The sequence below is a fragment of the Nyctibius grandis genome, chromosome 1, assembly GCF_013368605.1.
Source record: "Nyctibius grandis isolate bNycGra1 chromosome 1, bNycGra1.pri, whole genome shotgun sequence".
Lineage (NCBI taxonomy): Eukaryota > Metazoa > Chordata > Aves > Nyctibiiformes > Nyctibiidae > Nyctibius > Nyctibius grandis.
The window spans coordinates 36847752-36868043 of NC_090658.1; the positions used below are offsets into that span (position 1 = coordinate 36847752).

At 35.9% G+C, this 20292-nt stretch overlaps 1 protein-coding gene across 3 annotated transcripts in view; it reads right to left on the reverse strand.

Annotated features, from left to right (window-relative positions):
• BIRC6 (baculoviral IAP repeat containing 6) overlaps positions 1 to 20292 on the reverse strand; it is a 194194-nt gene that overhangs the window by 104895 nt on the left and 69007 nt on the right. For 2 of the 3 annotated variants that reach the window (XM_068415930.1, XM_068415945.1), the window contains 13 exons: positions 19579 to 19712; positions 16902 to 17039; positions 16012 to 16154; positions 15298 to 15429; positions 13140 to 13355; positions 12575 to 12758; positions 12029 to 12184; positions 11561 to 11694; positions 9716 to 9869; positions 8846 to 8962; positions 7695 to 7849; positions 6384 to 6510; positions 5427 to 5537 (listed from right to left, as the gene is read on the reverse strand). In XM_068415930.1, the coding sequence (XP_068272031.1) occupies positions 5427 to 5537; positions 6384 to 6510; positions 7695 to 7849; positions 8846 to 8962; positions 9716 to 9869; positions 11561 to 11694; positions 12029 to 12184; positions 12575 to 12758; positions 13140 to 13355; positions 15298 to 15429; positions 16012 to 16154; positions 16902 to 17039; positions 19579 to 19712 (1901 nt within the window). The remainder of the gene's footprint in view (positions 1 to 5426; positions 5538 to 6383; positions 6511 to 7694; positions 7850 to 8845; positions 8963 to 9715; positions 9870 to 11560; positions 11695 to 12028; positions 12185 to 12574; positions 12759 to 13139; positions 13356 to 15297; positions 15430 to 16011; positions 16155 to 16901; positions 17040 to 19578; positions 19713 to 20292) is intronic. The other variant, XM_068415935.1, reaches the window with a different exon arrangement.

Genomic DNA, 20292 nt, shown 5'->3' on the forward strand with positions numbered 1-20292 from the left:
CAGTAGAGGCATATTGAATCAATTCAAAACAAAACTTGAAAAAACCATAGCTACCTACTGAATAAAAACACGTATTCTTATAATATTATCCCTATCTAAATAAAGGTACAGGTTATTACATGCTGAAGATGCAATCTCTTTCAGACTATCTCATCATATATGGAAGATTAAATCAAGAGGAAATGATGTTCTGGTATGAGAGCTTGGCTGGCATCCCTTCGTATCCCAAGATAAGATTCTTAATTAGGGAGGCTGTCAAAAGAACCAAATCCTGAACTACTTACTAGTCATTCTGTTTAGCAGAGTCTTCATCATTCACAATAATTTCCTTAAACTACGGAAAGTTATACTAAAGATCCCAGCCAGGAGGGAAACATCTCCATCAAAACCAGAATTGTACCCTGACTGCTTCTATCTCAGTTGAAAAGCTTTCAGAGCAATGAAGTAAAAATGGCACTGAAAAGACACTTGCTATGAGAAGAAACCCTTACAGGGAGATGGAAGGAGAAGATAATTCACAGTAAGTTTTCTCCTTCTCAAATGCCATTTTATTCTCAAAACTATGAACAGATTTCTTTCTACTGTAGTAGTGGAACAAGCCTGTATGGCTATGACTGACGGCATGGCAATAGCTGGAGTTGAATAAAAGGAAGAAAGCAGCCCATAGCATTCCAGTTCCATTGTATTGTAGACAATAAGCCTGCTCTAGTTTACATTTGATAGCGCAAAAGATGAAATGGCTAGGTCTTGTCTGGGTGAGGGACAAGGCTGTAAAAAGTAAGCATACAATTTCACAGGTTCTCTGAAACAAAAACTGAACACTTCAGAACAACAGAGAAGCCTTCCATTGCAGGCTGTGCCTTGGAAACACCAGTCTGGGTGAACTGGTCAGGTTTATTTTCCCCTGCTGAATCTGCAACCCTGAACATTTAGTTAAGTAAAACATACAATACACTGATTTTCCCTCTAAGAAAAGCAGCTACGTAGGTTATTGGTGGGCGTTTTTTTGGTTGGTGGTTTTTTGGGGTGTGTTTCTAAGCATATTGTGATACAAGTTAAAAATGATGACACTCAGGTCACCAAGAACACTAACTTGCTAAGCTCATAGCTCTTGCATGTATACTTAGACCTGTTACATTACTTCCTTCTGGAGTTTTTTGAAAAAAGTTCCAATTATAAATTATTTTGAAATTTAAGACAAATCACTATCACTAAAATTACATTCAACTGCAGCTGACATAACTAATTAAAATGAAAAGCTAATCTGGTTATTGTTTTTCAGTTTTCTGTAACTTCTCTGTGTTTCAATGTAACTGCATCATTCAAACTTTGTATATGACTTCAGTTTTGAGTAGACATTACTTGAGTTTGTCCAAAAGTACTGAGTATTCAAATTCATTTTAAAATAAGTGTATAAAGCGCCCAAAATGTTTATATTTTTATTTGGAAAAGGGGACATACTTTTGTACTTTCCTGCGTTCCTGAATGGTACCTTCATAGACAGAAGGTATTTCATTTTCTTCAGAGACCTTGAAACACCTATGAAGTCTATAATGATCAGTGTGACAAGCAACATTGCTATTCAATGTTCTTCTTTTTTAAAAAAGAAAACAAAACAAACTCTCCATTGAAACTACAGCTTTTAGAATATGTATGTTTGCATTCTTCTGAACAGGGCACATTTCGGGTGTAGCTTCAAGTCATTTAATTTGTTCACTTGGTGTTTCTTTGAAGGTAACATTGTTCTAAAAACTCCAGCTTTTTCCTGCTGTGTTCACCTTCACTTGTTAGGTCTGTACTGTAACTACTTAGTTAAATCTGGCTACTGGTGAAGATAAGCAAAAAGGCATGTGAGGAGAGCATGAGCAGTTCTTGCTAAAGGAACAGATGCGTAAATGCTCTATGAGAATGATTTGACAGATGACAGCTGTTTACTTTAGAGCAACTATAGCTCTGAGAAATTTTTCTTAGCCAGCTATCATTGTAGATTTGCTTCTACCCACCTTCCTTTACATGGCATTAAATGGTTCTAGATGTCACCCATCAAATACTGATTTTAAACACCACCCTTGCAAAATTTGTCCCTGGATCTTGTAACCAATTAAGGGCATCATTCTAAAAACAAATGGTGGGAGTATTGGGTTTATCCCTGAAAAATATCTTGCACTCCTCAGCTAAGAGTTTCTGAAGCACAGAAGTTACACAAACTGAGCTCTCATTCTAAAGACATTTATCAGCACATAATGGCATAATGAAATAAGATTTGCTGACCATGAATTGACTTGCCTAGACAGTGGTTGCTCATAAAACCCCAACACAGGACAGTTCCCAAAAAGAATCTGCCCTATACTCAGGTGGGGAAAAAAACCCAACTAAAAAGCTACTTCTGGATTGATTACTACTGGAAAGATCTGGGGTTTGGGAAAAATAACTAAGAAACAGCTTTGAAAATAACATCAGGATGAGATCTCTAGAACCACCTCATTCTCGTTACGAGATCTTCTTATTCATTATCTCTTGAAGAAATGGTGACCAAAACTGTAATCTTCAGAGTACAACAGTTCAGAAGTGGGTTCAAAGAGACTACTTGTAAAATGCAAGTAAGGCAAGACGCTTAACTAGAACAGATGGAAGAGTATGAAAAAGCATTGCCCTTATCCCCCCCCCCTTTTTTTCCTTCCATTTCCTTTTCTTTCTTCTTTTTAAATGAAAGACTGGGGAAAACAGAATAGCTGAATGTGAACATATGCATCAAATGGGAATAATGAATTTCAACTAAATAAAGCAAACTTAAGAACGAGGTTCTCTGAGAAGGCTTTGAGAACCAATGATTTAGAAAAATAGTGATAGTGGAATTTTCTCAATGCCCACCTGCAAAAAGAGTTTAGCGAACCGTCTATGAGCTGCTACACCTCTAAGTTGTTTTTCAGTTTCTGAAACAGCAAGTATGATTATCTAATGAGGATTGTGTCAAGAAGAGGTATCTTCTTGGTTATTTAAAAGGCTTATTGCATCTGAAGAGGTTCATTATACCTGAAATCATCTGAATAAAGTATTTTTGGTGGAGGTGGTGGTTTTTTCATCAGTGAAGATATTCTGCAAATGAACACACTTAGGGGCTTGTTGTATTTTGGGTATTAAAAGGGGAAAGAACCTCATTTTATAACCACACACATCTGGCAAGACTAACCTAAATTATTCCCAATGAACTGTAATTGACATGTTAGTAGTTTAAAAAAAAAAAAAAAAAGAGGATAACCCTAACTATGACCCGCGAATACAGTGAAGATATATGAACCATTTGTATTTCATAGCTCAAAACATTGCAGAATGAAAGAGGATACAAGAGAAACATGACTCCAAAGAAACCTGACATGTCACTTTAATTTCACCAGTCTCAGAAACTTGTCTTTAAATTGTTCACTCTCTACTGGCTGCATATATTAAAAAACAAACAAACAAACAAAAAAAACACAACAAAAAAACAAAACCCCAATCTCTCCTGGAAATCATTATCTTGAAAATTATAAGTTGATGAGAACTCCTGTGAGACACTGTCTGTAATGGCTTAAGAGACTATTATTAGTCCCAGTTCTGAACTAAAGCACATGGAAACCAAAATTATTGACCAGAGAAGTGCTCTGATGGATCCCACCTTCAATTGTCAAGAATTGAACAGAGATTATTTCACTTCTTATATGTGACAACAAGCATATTGAGATAGAATATTATCTTGAATTAACTGCTGAGGAATCCTAGCACAGAAGTTATCTGATGGGTGCTTAAACCTACTTAGCTCCTGGTTCTATTAGTGAGTATGGGAAAAGTGGCAGTTAAGGGATATACATCTGTGTTAATACACACATGCGTATAAAAGGAGACACACCTTTAACCCTTTTCGTTACCCTCCACCAAGCTTGCATCTCCAACTCTTTCCAATTCAACTCCAACCTTGGGGTCACAATCCTATATACACAAAAATCCACAACCACTTTCACATGCTGAAGTGCGCCCACGATGACTCATGGTTGTTGCTTCTGAGCAGTTTTTCATTCACATCATCACTTACTGATCTCAGGCAATTGCCTAAGAAAGTCCTGCAAACACGCAGTGTCAGAGCACAACACTGAGCATCGCACCACTTGGAAGAGATTCACATATGGTCTCAGAGGTACACACAGCATATTTTTTGGAAATTGCTAGTTTACAGTTACAAATTGGAGTGTTGAAAATACACATGGGTGTTAACTGCAGGCACAGTTATCCTACAAATCAGGCTACGTTCTATAGTCAAATACCAAGTATAAGATGCAGGTCTGAATTTGTGAATATGGATTAAGTCTCTTCCATTAGTTTATTCACAGCTCTACTGCTTCACCTAATAGCAAAAATTTCAGCAGATCTTTGTGAGACTGATCTCTACATAACATCATAGAAAAGGGACAGAAAGTGAAAACCTGAAGAAAAAAGTGCATCCTAAAGACAATGATTTGAAATGCCATATATGAAAAAAAGGTTCATAAGCATCTTTGAGGAAAACTGTGGAGAACAGCTGTGTCATCCCAGGATGCCAAATTGTTTCATAGAAGTGTGATCTTCAGGTAGCCCTGGGTTTCTTTCTTCTGTAATTACTGTCTTTAGTCACATGTTTGGAGTGAAAAGAGAATGTAAAAGAGCTCTGACTTGGTCTAACATGTAGGTTTTAAAAGATTCCAGTCTCCAGATTCTTACTATTTCATATATTCGTTAGCCTTGAGGACAAGGCCACCAAAGCATTCCTCACGACAGCTGCCCTATGACAGTGAGCCATTTAGAAGCTTAATTTCTTCATTTAAAAATTACATCCTTTAATTTCTACCAGTATTGTGGCAAAATCTCATTCAGAAAGCAAGACTATTTCTAGTGTGTTATGGAGCAATACACAGCATGTGAGATAATCTGGTGTGTATAGGGAAATGAAACGAAAGGGCTGGATTTCTTTTTTAATAGATTCAGCTTCTAGGAGATTATTTTCAGAGAGCTTAACATAAGCAATGACTAGTGCCTGCATATTTATGAAAATATTCCTACTGCATCAGAAAAACATGAATCTCTCTCATAGTACCTTAATCCTTCCTCTCTGATACCTCTTCCCATAGTACAAAGCTAATTGCCATGGATCATTAGCTAGTCCTAAAATTCATTTTTAGGAGACATTGCCAACCTACTTACAATTACATTTTCTTTTACCACTAGGGTTTCAGTTTCCCACGGTACAAGCAATTCAAGGAGCCCACTCTTGAGAACCTTGAAGTTATGGAGAACCAACAAAAGTACTTAGATGTCAAAAGCAAAGTTCTTGCAGTCTTTCAGATGAGAATCAACACTCATTTGTACGTCACTAAAACAGGCAACATGAAAAAAAAAAAACAAAACACAAAACTTACCATTAAGCTGCATATTTGTCATAAGAGTTAGGCTATGAAGCACAAGGCACCATGTCCGAAGTAACGTATTAGGATACCATGCCAGAACTGACAGGAAGCTAGTTACTGAAGCTGTTAAGAAAAACATGTTTTTCCAAGCTTTAATCTTCAGGGTATTACTATAAATTTCTTATTTTTACTGTAAGGTGCTACATTTATTATTGTTACTAATATTATTGTTTGTTGTATTTACTTTTTTTTGACAACTATTGTTCCAGGAAACTAGGAAAAGAAGCCTCAACAACTTCACAGAAACTGTCCCACAGAACTTTCTACAATGCCCAGACCCTGACATCTCAGAGAAAACAATGCAAAGAAACTGGTTTCAAAATGATCTCATGGAAGTCAGCGTAACAGGTTCATTATAGCAGGCATTAATGTTTTGGACTATCATCAGAAGACACCACAGATTTTCTAAACTATACAGTGTAACATATTATAGAAAAACAATTATTAGACATGTCTTTGTACTAGATTAGTAGTCTGATGCCAAAAAGTAATAGGGCTTCCCCCCTACTCCGACCTCTTTGATAATAAAGAGATCATAGGATGGTATACAAGGAGAAGAAATTTGTCAGAGAAGTGCATACAGGTGCACAGTTCACCTTAGACTAAGAGGTGTATTTTAAAAAGACCTCTTGGGAGTAATGATGAGTTAAGAACCACTAATTTCTGAGGAGATTATGCAAATACAAGGAAGCATCTTTTGGTTACATATTAGCTACACATTTTTCATGTTAAGAAGATAATGAGCTGAAGAGCTCTTTAATAAGAACATAGAAAGTATCCCAACACTGATCTTATCAAGAATACTTATTGTAATACTTTTTACCTATTAGCAAAAATTGAGTACTTAAAAAAAAAAAATCTTATCTTACACTTCCTAAAAATTAATTTCCCATATTTAATGTATTTTACCTTGGTTCAAGGAAATGACAGGTATTCGGTTAGCATTATAAAGGAAAATATCAGCGCCACTATCTTTACTTCCAGAGGAGCTGGAATTCAGGCTTAATGTGAGCCATAACTGTAAAAGGGATTCAAGCTGAAAAAAGGGAAAAAACACTATTAGACCAAACTCAAGTGTTTTTCCAGAACTCCAGAGCACAAAAGTTTATCTGTTTTGATTTTAAAACCTTATCTACATTCTCAGCTGCTACTCTTTCACTGACAATACACACACCCCCCGCCCAACCCCTGCTCTTTTACTGGATTTGAAGATTCTGATAAACATAATATTCAAGGCAAATTCAGCATAACTAGCTTCTGCTATGTGTTTGTAACTGATTTCTTCTAAATACAGTTAAGTCTCTCTTAAGAAGTTTCTTCGAACTTATGGTAAAAAAAACCCAGCTTTACACACTTCTCAGAAATGTCTGTATCATAACCTTACACCTGTAACACTGGTTTGCATGTAAGCTTTTGGAATGTCTCAGTATAAAGTGATGTTTGCCAGTCAACCAAAATTATTCAAAAGGCCAATTTAATTACAGGGAAACCTCCTTTACTATCAGACAGACACTGATGTTCACTCTGAATAACTCCCTTGAGGAAAATAACTATTTAGGTATTCTGGGGAAGCATCAAGGACCTTTGCACCACAAACAGGACTTTGGATGAGATATTTAAAGAACTATTGAGGGATGGGGTCAGCTACCCAATTAAAATATAAACAGGCAGGCAGGCACCTAATCACTCATATATAGCACACATGGTATTCCTTTGTATGTATCAAGAAAAGCATTGCTAAACCAATGACTTTTCAAAAAGCACACTTTTAACATTTAGGATCATCAGATAGTGCAGGTTGGAAGGGACCTCTGGAGGTTATCCAATCCAATCTTCTGCTCAAAGAAGGGCCAAAGAAGATGTCAGACTGGGTTGTCTGAGGGTTTATCCAGCTGCATTTTGAAAACCTCCACGGACCAAGACTGCACACTTAGTGACATTCTTCACTAATAAGCTAACAATTATCATTCAGTGAACCTACGAACTTGTTTTTAAATATGAAAATGTATAGCCACTTTTTCACTGTAACAAGAAATGTCCTATTTGATAAAAGCTTTCAGCAGCTTGTCTGTTACTGGTACTGTTCTCTATGACAGCTTCATAAGCAATAAAGCACATAACAGGTTACTTGCATCCTAATTAGTAAGATGTACAGGAAAACAACTTTCAAATTTAAGAGAGAAATACTACCACAACATTTCAAAGTTCATAATTCTATACCTGAACATGGTGGACTTGTAGCATGGAAAAGAGTTTGTTGAAGCATGCGCTCAGCATAGGTATAGATGACAACTGTACAATCAGCTGGGCATTTTGGTTAGCAGCATGTAATCCTCTCAGCAACGAATCATCTGTTCCGCTAGGAGACTGGGTTACTAAAAAACAAAACAAAAAGTACCATCCCCCCATGAATTATTTTATTAAAGTTCCTAAAAGTAATTTCATATTTATTTCCTTGCATTTTATACTTAAGGGAAAGACACTTATTTTATAAGTTACAAGAACACCTTCAATGTAGTGTTCAGCTGAGTTAGACTACTGACTACCATACTGTGAAAGGCATACTTGAATATCAGACATCTCCCTCTTCACAAACACTGTTTGGAAAGTGAGCCCACTCAAATACATTTTCACAGTTCTTGCTAAACATCTATTATAGGAGTGTTCTGATAACACAATGGTAAGACAAACAATTGGAACATCTCTTTCATACATTATGGTAAAACTATTGCAGTCAATAATAAACTTCCAGAGAATAAAGGCTGAGAATGTCACTAAACCTACCCCATCATCAGCTATTCAACTAATGACTGCATGCATATTAAGGTACCTGGAGAGCTACAAAGAAGCACATCTTAACAAGATGGGCGGTGCAACTCCCTGAAAATATGTTCAAAAGTAAATCAGCATTCATGAGTGTTTCTACAACATAAAGCTTACTGAACAGCTGAGTTCAAAATTGTATTCAAATATTTTCACTTTCATCACTGAACAGGTGAAACTGTCAAGTGCAAAGCAGCTTCAAACAGCCGAAATTTCACAATGAATGCAAGAATGAAGCTTCACAAAACCAGGAAACTTAATGTTCACTTACACCTAGATCAGAAAATGAAAACAATTCCTCCACTGGAGTATAATGCACTATAAAAGAAATCCTGCATATTTGACCAGTTTCACAAAATGTCTTAAATATATGTATACACATAATTCAAAAATCTGAATAAAGAAATATCTCTAAAGCTCAGCCTAACAAGAAAATTCAAGTGAAATTTAACTTCTTCTAAGCTGCTAAGTGACTGCAAAAAATTAGTACAAATTTCAAAGCGTCATGGTCATTATGTGAAGAGAATGATTTGACAACACGTAGTTACATGTAGGAGATGTATTCGTTAATGCCTGTAGAATGGAATCAGCCTCCAGGGTGGACATCATTTTCAGCATCAGCTCGGCCTGCTGTTCAAGTCCAACTTCTAGACGTGCATCTAAAGCTACACAAGGCAACAAACAGGGTAAAACTGAATTATATCAAAGATATACATAATTAGTTACTCTAACTTCCTGTGCAAGCAATATAGATATATAAGTATACATTAAACTGAAAAAAATCTCAGTATCACTAACAGGAAGATTCACTTTTATATACGACAGAAGCAGAATGTAGAAACTTCAGAGACTGAACATAAGATTTTCCTAGACGTGAAATATATAACTAATAAAACACTAAATTTCTGTGAAACACATCTTTCTTTTCACAGTCACTTTAGTATCACACATGACTAAATCTGCATATGTTTAAGCCTGTTTCTCCTAAGGTAACAGCTCTCAAACAAGAACCAGTTTTCCCCAGTGTGGCACGGGAAAGATCTATCACCCCAGTTCAGTAGTACTCCTCCAAACTAAACAAGTGTGCCACCTCATTCCTCAGGGTAGAGCCAACTATCCAAAATATCAGCCAACTAGAAAAGAGCTTCCAAAATTACCTGAGAAAACAGGCATGATTTAAAACTGCTTGTAAGTGCGTGTTCAAAAATGTTAGAAAATAAGATTTTCTGCTATGTTAGGCTGTTTTACATGTAAACACCACATAATATTTTCTCAGTTACCACAGAAAAACTGTGGCATATAGAAAATTTAATTCTTTCTACTTAACGCAGGTAGCGATTGTTAACATAATTTGATGTGCAAAAGTGTTGAATACAGTATCACAGAAAAGAGACCCTGAACAGAACTTAATTGCTTACCTTGAGAGACTGATACGCTCACAGTTTGTGATCCATTTTTCTCTGTAGTTACTGGTGGTTTTGCAACGGGAATTCCCACACCTCCAATGTAAGGATTGTAATTGTAGGTGCCATAATCGGCACCCCAGTAATCATACCAGGTGCTGCTTATAGGCTTAAAAACCAAACAAAACAACAAGAAAAAAATAAACAGCAACTCTATAGACTGCCCAAGTACAAAAAAAAAAAATTTGCAATGACTGATAACAAACACTGAAGTTATAAAAAATTAAAACCAGAAGATTGCATACAATAGCTTTAGAAAATTTTGTTTCAATTTTTATTGCAGTATAAGCTACTGAACCCTTAGTGATTGTCAAAATCCAGCAATGCAATTAGCTGTCTCAAAGATTCAAGAAGCCAATTTGAAAATGTTATCATCAGTTTTTACTCACATATTGGTACCATATTTTAAATTCGCAAGTGGGGTATCACACAGATATTTTGAGAAGTTATTTATCAAGACAGAATACTATATTATTAACTGTACTATTGAAGTACCTTGAAGCCTCAGTGAGGCTCAGGGTTTATTTGTACTGAGCTCTGCAAAAGAAAGAGTTGAATAATCTCTACTCAAGTGTCATAATTCAAGACACCAAGAAAGCATATGGATCACAGGAAAAAAAATAGTTATGTAAGACAGTATGAAGGCAATTTGTGGATGCCTATCTTTTTAATGGCAAGATCCAATATCATCTGTCATTTTACAGATACAGAAGCAAATCTTAAAAATGATTAAGAATGAAGAAGTGTTTTTCTGGCTGTTTTTTAGAGGACATCCAGTCAGGCAATAACATCATGAAGATACCTGTGGATGAAGTGAACTAAGGAGTACTGCCACATGAAATGATAGCAGAATAAAGACGAAGGGAAATACCAGTAACACAAAAACCAAGCAGTAAGTGGAATTTTTGGTAGGTTGAGATTTAAAGAAAAAAATCTTTACATGACAGGTAATCAGTGGAAGGACATGAGGGAATATAGAAAAGAAAGACAATTTAGTGTTGTCTGAGCAAGTGGTGAGATACTTTAAGTTAATCCTAAGATACTTTAGGTTAATCCAAATGAGGCTGAAGGTTTAAGTTAATAGTGAGAGGAGTGGGAAAACTCCAAATGAGAGCGTCATCCTTATGGACAGAGAAAAGAAACTCAACATTTTATTATGAACACTTGTGTTTCTTTATAACCAAAATATTTTTGTTTTTTAATATACCAGGACAATATACTATTACATCTAAATGTAACTTTACTTACTCTGATGTGTTTAGCTTCGATTTATAGTATGAAAACATTTAATAATTTTCTTGTTCCACAGCGAAATAAGTTTTGAAGTTAGTTGCTTCTCTTCATAGTCTGAAGCTGGTCTGAGCGCTAGCTACTGCTGACTTTTTTTTTTTTTTTTTTTTTTTTAAACACAATACTAGCAGTAGTAACTCTTAAGATCAATTGCAGAAGCAAATGGCACTCTATTCTTAATAAAAAAGGACAGGACAAAATCTTATTTTTCTTTTATATTAATGCTTTTGTTGCCTTTAACATGTGCTAAAGTACGAATAAACAGAGAAGTTCTTGTTTAAAGAGATATCTTCATGCAAAAGCAAAATATTTTGTGGTCAACTGAGATATGAACACATCCGAGGTGTGAACACAATCTTTACATTCTTTCCTGTCATTCTACATTAAACCTTTATAAAAAGCTAAAAGCAGCTCTGAGACATCAAATACCACTAATGAAGAAGTGTAAGAGAGAAACGATTTTACTATTTCCGAAGTAAAGTTTATCCTGAAAACTCAGGTGTGTCATACCTTGAAGACCTTGGCTGCAAGGGGATCTTTTTCCAAATCAATATCCAAAGGATCAATATCAACTTCCATCAGGTCTTGCAGTAATTCAAGGTCAATGTCCTTATCTTTTTCCAAAGATGACAGAGGCGGAGCACCTTTGAATGATTAAAAGAGTATAACAGATTATAAAACGTGGATATATCATACACTTAATGGATAATTTCAAGGCTTTTAGTATTACAGCTCTTAGTGGAAAAAGTTAAGGAATGCAATCAAGCTGCTGTTTTTAAATAATTGGAAAAATAACCATTTTTTACTGATCGGATGTAAAACTAAGTTGAAGTATTGCTTATATTCTGCCCATATTTTCAGAAACTAATTATCCTATCACCAAAAATCCTTTACTGATACTTTGATTGATGAGTAACAGCAAAGGTTTTTTTACTTTTTTAGTATACATATACACGTCAAGATCATGGAATAATTTACCTGTGATGTCATGTGTCAAAGGCTCATCTATTGTTTCCACTAACTGAACTGTGGACTGCTGGAGAGAGTCATCAGAATCCCCAGCTGAAGCTCCAGCATCTTCCCCCAAAGCACTTTCTTCCATAGCTTCAGCTGCTATAGGTGCCAACAACTCTCCTATGTATTAGATTAAGCAGACAACTCCATTTCAAGCTTTATTCCAGTTACAAATTAACATCCCAGTGTCTAGGCCAACTGTTTGTTTTTCTTCATCTAACTCTAAATTCTCTAAGGGCTACTTCTCCAAGGGGAGGAGTTCTGAATAATTTTCAAATAATCAGGGTCACATAAATATTAACATTTCAATGCAGTAGTCACTAATTCAGGATTGACTGTAATTGCAATTTTAAATTGCATTTTTTACACACTAATCTCAATTTTATGATTTTTTTTTTTACTATCTTAATAGTGTCAGCATGTTCTAATAATAAAAAAAACTCTGAAACATTAAAGTAAGAAAGTTTGAAGTGTAATGTACATTCTGAAAAATATGAACTTAAAACAAACCTGCTAGAATATCCTGCAGCATACAAGTCAGAGAATACTGAGCCCATGCTCCTCCCCAAGAGATGTCTCCTCTGTTAAAGTCAGTTCCAACAAGAAGCAGCAATAATCTTTCCAACTGAGTCTCATTTACAATCTCACATAAATGAATTGTTGGTCTTGTAGCATTTGCAATTCTAGCAAGAACCTATTAAAAAAAAAAAAACACAAATATATGCCTATTCATATTTAACACTATGGAAATATGTAATAGCTTTAATTTCCACGATTATTAGATTTTGCTTACAAGTAAGTTATATATTTTCACTAGCTTAAATTTTAGAATTTTACAAGTGTAATTATATGAAAATATTTTTTAAAGCTTACTTTTTTTACGCAATTTTGAAGTCATCACATCATAAATTACAGAAAAGGTGACAGATCATAAAAACTACCTCACCAGAAATTACTAGAAATTTTAATGCTGCAGCTAATTTTTACCATCAAGCCAGCAAAAAAAACAGTAATAGAAAGCTAATTTAATGCGGTCTCATTGCAACTACAGAGTGATGTTCCGTATTCTGTTTACCTTACAAACAAATAGAAGCAGATCTGCGTGACAAGTAAAGTCCATGGACAAGAGAAAAAGTGCCAGCTTCTGCACTACAGAAATACAACGTTCATGTGCCAGTGTAAATGGAAGTGGTTCTATTTCTGGAGTTTCCTTTGTTGTTGATACTTCTGTATCTAAAGTAGAGCGAGGCCATTCCGCAGTCCGACGTAAGCGTATTAAGTCCTTGAAGTGCTGCAGAAATTAAATTTGAAACAACAGTTATGTTTTAAAACTAACCTCTAAATCTTCTCCCAGTGAAAATCTGAGGCAGCAATAACAGTAACTGTACAACTTTAAAAAAAAAAAAAAAGAGTCTAAGAATATACGAGTATCTGAAATGGAAATAAGGTTTTATTGGCAGAAATTTGTTTTGGCAGCACGTTATCTCAGGTGACAGACTCATAACCAAATTATCCAGTTCCGTACAAGTGCCCATTAAGCCTTTATGTTTGTCATAAAACATATTGAGAATATGTATTTTAGAAGTTTCTTTCATATTTCCACAGCTGCATATAAAGCTATGGTTACCATGCAGCAAACTGCATATAAAAATAGCTAATATGGAAATTTACCCTTACAAGAATGCTGACTTCTCAGTTCTTCATGTTAGATAAATCATGAATATTTCTAACTTACTTCATACTTCCAGGGTACAAAGTGTCCATTAGCCACCACAAATTGAACTAGTCTGATACTTGATCAAGGCTCTAAACTACAACCTTTTTGACAGAGCGTCTACAAATTCAATGGAGAAAAGAAGGTGCTTTTATTAACCCTCCCATCCACCAAGGGCACACATTTAGCAGCTCAGTTCATTTAATCAGCTACACAAGCAGTCTAAAATTAGAGAACACAAAGGCCTCTTATAATCTCACTTAAGTAGTAGCTACTGAAGTAGACCAGAAAAAGAACTATTTACTAACACGAAGGTTTCAGCTTTCTCCTAAATGCAATAAATGCTTTAAGTTACTCACAGCTTGTCATAACTGAAAGCGATTAGTAGGTGAGGTACTAAAAACTGCATGAAATGCAACTATCAAGTGTACAGTAATACCATAACTAGATGTTAAGATACTGCAAGGGGAAAACTCTTTAGTTCAACATGCTTTTTTGGTGCAAAATAGCTGCTATAAAATGAAGCTTAAGTAGCTGGACAGCATATTTCAGCCAGTGACTCATTTAAAGATGTCTCAAGGGGGCCACCAGTGGAGTAGCCCCCTTGATATAACCTGCTGGAAGAAAGCAGAAGATAGTGCAGGAAAGAACAGCTCTTGACAAGCAGAGTTAGTGAAAACTTAGGGCTTTATTTTTACGCTGGTGTTTAAATTTTGAGGGGTTTTTCATTATTACTGGAAGTTGTAAGATTTCCCTTTAGATCGCCTGTAAGGTCCAACATTCTATAATCTCTTTCCACAGGCCTACTTTCAGTCATCCTAACAGACGTTAGTACTTCTGTAACCAGAGAGCAAATATTTAAAGAGATACCTACGTTCGGTAGCTAGAAAGATTTACACTTTTTTTTTGTGTTGCCTGCAAAGTCCATGTTGCCATCTCTATAAATCCCTACGTTTCAGCACCTCATCTCACAATCAAAATAATTCTTTAACTACCACATCCACTCTCGGTATTTGGGGCTTACTGCAAGATGCCACAACTTACGTGACAAGTACTTTTAGGAAGCTAAGAAGCTTCTGAGAAAGCTCAGAAAACATTCTCAAAAGTTGTATTTATTAGTTCAGGGAGACAGCATGATTATTTTCTGATTACTCAACCAGGAGAGCATCCAGAAGAGTATATATAATACATAAAATTTAGCCATATAAAACATTATTTTACATTTCTATTGGTATATGTTAACCAAAGTTTAAAGATACAACTGGCATTTCCAAAGCTATAAGATTATTAGTGATTTTGGCCATGATTACTAAAAAAATCCCTGTAGAAGGATAAACTAATTTTCACAGTGCACAAAATTTCCACATGGCTGCTGTTTTCAGCACCAAAATATACTTTATAGCAGCCATGATGAAACAACTTTTTAAAATAAGGTCAACGTAGGACAAAAATTACTTTTCAGGAACAGGTTTTTTCACACAAAAGACAAGAAGTCAGTCACAGTTTCAGAGCATCATACCTTTGAAGTAGCCTGCTTTAGTTTTGCCTGTTCTACTAAAAGTTTGTATGATGATCCTTTGTTGCTTTGTATTTTCTCTTTTTCCATCTGTTCCACCAAAGCCTTCTGTTTTGCTTTTAATAAGTTAAGTTGCTAAAAGAAAATGTTAATAGGAAAAAATGAAAATTTCAGCAATAAGATGTTAAAAGGATCAGTATGCTCATATGATAGTTACCTTCAGTTCAAATTGTAACTTGAGCTTTTAAAATACAGTTTATATACAATTTTAACAAAGACAGTGTAAGGTGCCACTAGCAGACCCAGAACAGATGAAGTTTAAGAAGAAACAGTATTTTTAAAGGACCTCAAGACATACATGACTAGGGTTATAAAACCTGCACGGTTGCATTTAGAAATGAAAATTTTGTATCTTAAGAATTACCAACTTTTAAATCACAGCTTAGGTGCTTGCACTCAGGTATACCCAGATTTATCTAGAAAGTAAATATTTATTGTCCAATATGGGCCATAGAGTGCAACACTACACGCCAACATCTGTTCTTCCAGCAGATCCCATGCCCCACAGTTTGAGACGAATGTCAAAGTAGTTAGGCAGCCTTTAGCTACAGAACCAGATTTATGCAAAAGCAAGGCTGAATGAATACCAAGGCCATAGCTGTTCTTTCAAGAAATGAGATATATTATGAGATATACTTTCATGAAAATAGCCACTACCGTGCTGGAAGTCACCTGTTTATGATGCACAAGCTGTTTTCTGATCTTTCGGGAATACAGTCTATCTAGGCTACTGTTGCCTTTAGTAGATCTGCTCAGACTCTGAGTGTGAAGGCTATTATTTATAAAACTCCACTGGTTTCCTAATGGAGATAGAAAAAAAAAGGAGATATTAATCTATCTTATTAAACCCCACTTAACTCCAGAGAAAAGCATTTACATTGCAGCAATGGTTAGCGTCTCCATACACTAAATACTAAAGAAGCAAGCAAAATCTAACTCTCTTAGTGTTACACAACTATCACCACTGATGGCAATATTTCTGCGTAATTTTAAAATGCAGTGGTACCATCTTGATTTCATTATTTTTAAAACATATAAAGAAGTAAGCAAGACTGTCCTAACTAAAAATACCTGAACAGTTTCCATAACAGAAAAGCTGTACAGTTTTCATTTTTAGAAAAGATATTAAAAGAAAACCATAGCTAATCCACTTAAATAATAAAAAAAATAGACAAAAAAAGCATTTAAAAATATTGGATACAAATACCACGGCAAATACCAAAGCAGTTATGAAGTCATACTGTTGCTCTTTCTCACAATACAAACTGTCTCAACACAGTGTACTCTCAATTGCCCAGTCCCAGAGTCAGACGATAATATACATTTTACAAATAAAATCAATCCTGTATTTTTCACTTTAAAAAAAATGAAAGAGGTCATATTTCTAAGGAGAAAGGGACATAAAGAAGCACACAACAGCGCAAATAAAATGATCACATCTGGTTTTAAAATCTCGTTTTTCCAGTGAATTGAAAATACATTTTAAGTATTTGAACAGCGCTCAAACGAATGCCCATAGAAACAAGTTTTGATAATATGTTACACACCTGTCAAAAATCGTTCCCTGTCTTTTCCATTTAGAGGTTTCTTGGCTGTGGCTGCTTCGTCTTCAACAGTAGCTACGTAATCCAGTAGTCTGGACACCAGCATTACAACCCAGCTGATCATGGGAATGTCTAAAACTCCTTCAAAATAAATAGATTTGAGTGCCTTAATAAAGTTTTGAAGCCAAAACAAACTAGTTTTAAAGAAATCATAAAAAGCATTAGATGGCACACATTTCACTAGGCCACAAAGATGCCACTCCCTTTTTTTTTTAAATGAGGATAAGACTCTGAGCACTCATAAATGAGGGAAGAAATCAAACATGCAGTATAAAGTCAGGTGCAAGAGAAAATGTCACAGTTCTCCTAGTCTGATGAAGTCAGAAGTCAAAAGCTTCACCTCTACTGTTAAAAGTCAAAAATTAAGCAGCATTTTAAAAAAAAAAAAAAGTCAGAAACTGTATGTCTAAATTTCCTAAATACCAAATGCAGAATGACAGCTGCTTGTATTAAAGCACACAAATTAGACGTCTCAAATTCCAGTGTAGAATTCCTCCATCAGTTATAACTGTGCACTCAAATACCTTCCTTTTCACTCCTTTGTTAGGGTATTTTCATGTAGCCATTTGAATAAGATGCAGGAAAGCCAAGACTGAGTCCAGATTAGATGAACGCGCTGGCGGCACTAATGACTGGCTATTGCCTATTTCAGTCTCACACATCAAATGCAGTATTTTTGTGCAGGCAGGAGGGAAAAAACCCCATATCTTACACATCATGTGAGAAAAATCTTCGTGTGCATAAGCAAATCTAAATGAACATTTCTAAAGTGAACTCATGGGTGATCAACAAAGACTAGAAAGCTACAATTAATGACCACTTCATCACAGTCATTATGCAAATAGCATACTTTTACATAATATCAATACAGCAAAGTCATTAGTACTAGACGTTACATGCAATTTTCATCCTGTGCACTGTGCTAAGCCACATTTAACTATACTACACTTTTCATACACTGACCTCAAAAAAGCTTTAATTTACTCAAACTATTATTAATTCCAGATCAAACAAGAAAACTAAGGCACAGAAACAACTTGTCCAAAATCGATGCAGCTCTTGGCAGCCCAAGCAATAGGATGCAGGCCCTGACTTAACTCCAGTTTCCTGTCCACACTGGCAGAAAGCAGCCCACCCCAAGCAGGCAGAGGAACAGGAGGCCTCCTCATGACAGGACCTGATCAGGAACTGCACACTAAATGGCAAGAATCGAAATGAGTAGCACTGGTGATTGCTACACACCTTTTTTGGTTGGCAGAATAAAAAGGAAGGAGCCTGCTACAGAGTGAAGTATATACCTTTTCATACTTCTGTTTAAACAAGTGCATTTATTTTCCTTTTATCTCTTAAAAAAAAGTTTCAGCTTCTCTGTCTCCTTCCAAGTATCTTTTGCTCATTCCTTTTCCCCCCCTCTACCTCAAAGTTTACAACTTCTCTCTACCCACAACACTCACCTCTTGCTCTGATTGTCCTTTGTTTTCTGACTTTTTCCCCAGTAAGTTTTTACCCCTTTGGCCCTTAGTTATGCGTGATGGTTCTCAAACAGGAATTTCTTCTGCTGTACCTGATGCTTCCACCACACATAATAATGCCCTAGTACTCACCTGTACTGTCCAGGAAGAAGGAAGCTGGAAGACCAGCAAATAAAGCTCTGAAGTATCAGTTACTTCTGCTTCCTAAAGTCCTCCGTGAGGACTACTAGTAAGGCAAGAGCTATGAAAGGAATTGGCAGCTGTGGGGAGAGTGCAAACAGGGGTAGAGGAGACGTAAGCTTGGGTTTGCCTCAGACTAGTTAGAGACTACAGCAGGATATGGCCAAGATAGAGAAAGTACATGGTAGACCAATGGGAAGCAATAGGACAGCTTCTGACATCAGCTGTAGGCTTGTGTACATCAGGAGACAAGTTAAAAAGTAAGGACAGAGTCTCAGCTGGCATTTACCAACTTCACAACACTAAGAAATTTAAACAACAAACACATCTCCTGCAATGCTCTGCTACATATACGTAACAAATGAAGTAGCCTAGAGTTTGATGTTCTCAAAAGCAAGCATTTTCTTCAACCTTAGGATAGTTAAGAAAACACTCAAAGAAAATCCAGTCTGGAGAATATAATTTCAGTAATTTTTTAGGGTCAAAAAGTTGTAAATTCCTTGTGATTACAAAAAAGCCTACGTAGTTCGCAGAAACCATGGAGATACACCTCACAAACTTGTCTTCATAACCGCGTTGCACCTCACAAGCTTGAAACTTAGAAAGGATCTCATGAGAAACAGGGGCACTTCTTTCCAAAGCAGCAAATTCCAAAGTCATTCACTAGAGCGACTAGGGCTGTCTACACATTGAACGTTCCCCCCACTTTGTTAAAACTTTAAAGCTTCCTAGATGAATTAAAAGCAACCAAATAGATTTTGCTCAGGTTTAAACAAGGGGATGGGGGGGAGGAATCTCTTTTAGCACTTAAAGAATAAGAAGTTTCAGCACATTTTAAGACAACTGTGTTTTGGAATAGAGTAAACACGCAATTTCTTCTTTCAATACACCAAAAATTGTGAGCTAGTATCTCAATTTTCTAGCTTATAATGAATATGAAAATATAGTTTCCCAAATTAGAGGACTACCTTCAGTTCTTCTGTGCACAGGTAAATGAGGTTGCAGTGGTGACAGCAGGTTATCCAGGAGATTAAGTAAACTTTCTAAAACACCACTGTTGCTAAGCGATCTTTGGCCAATGCAAGAAAGCAACATGAAGACCCTAAAAATAAAATTTACATATTTAAGATCTTATTTCTTTTTCAGATCCAGCAATATTCTGAAACACCCCTTATAGAACAATACAACCCTAGGCTTTCATCTGAGACCCAAGCAGATTGCTATGGAAAGCAGTACTGTAGCCCAGCAAGTGAACTGCATTTCATGTTCTATTGTTATAAGGATAATGCAGCATTTTAGGGTGAACGTTTTCTCTTTCACCCTCAAGAGGTCAGCAGAGCATCCCCCTTCGTACATCTGAAACAAGATCTCCTCCATTTTATTTCCTATTTCATATGATATACTGAATAGCAGGGATAGAGAATCAAATCCACGTATTCCTTTATCCTTGAATTAATTCATTTTAAAAAATCATGAAAATTTAAAAGATCATGTGTCCAGTTCTGGGCCCCTCAGTTCAAGAAGGACAGGGAACTGCTAGAGAGAGTCCAGCGCAGAGCCACGAAGATGATTAAGGGAGTGGAACATCTCCCTTATGAGGAGAGGCTGAGGGAGCTGGGTCTCTTTAGCTTGGAGAAGAGGAGACTGAGGGGTGACCTCATTAATGTTTATAAATATGTAAA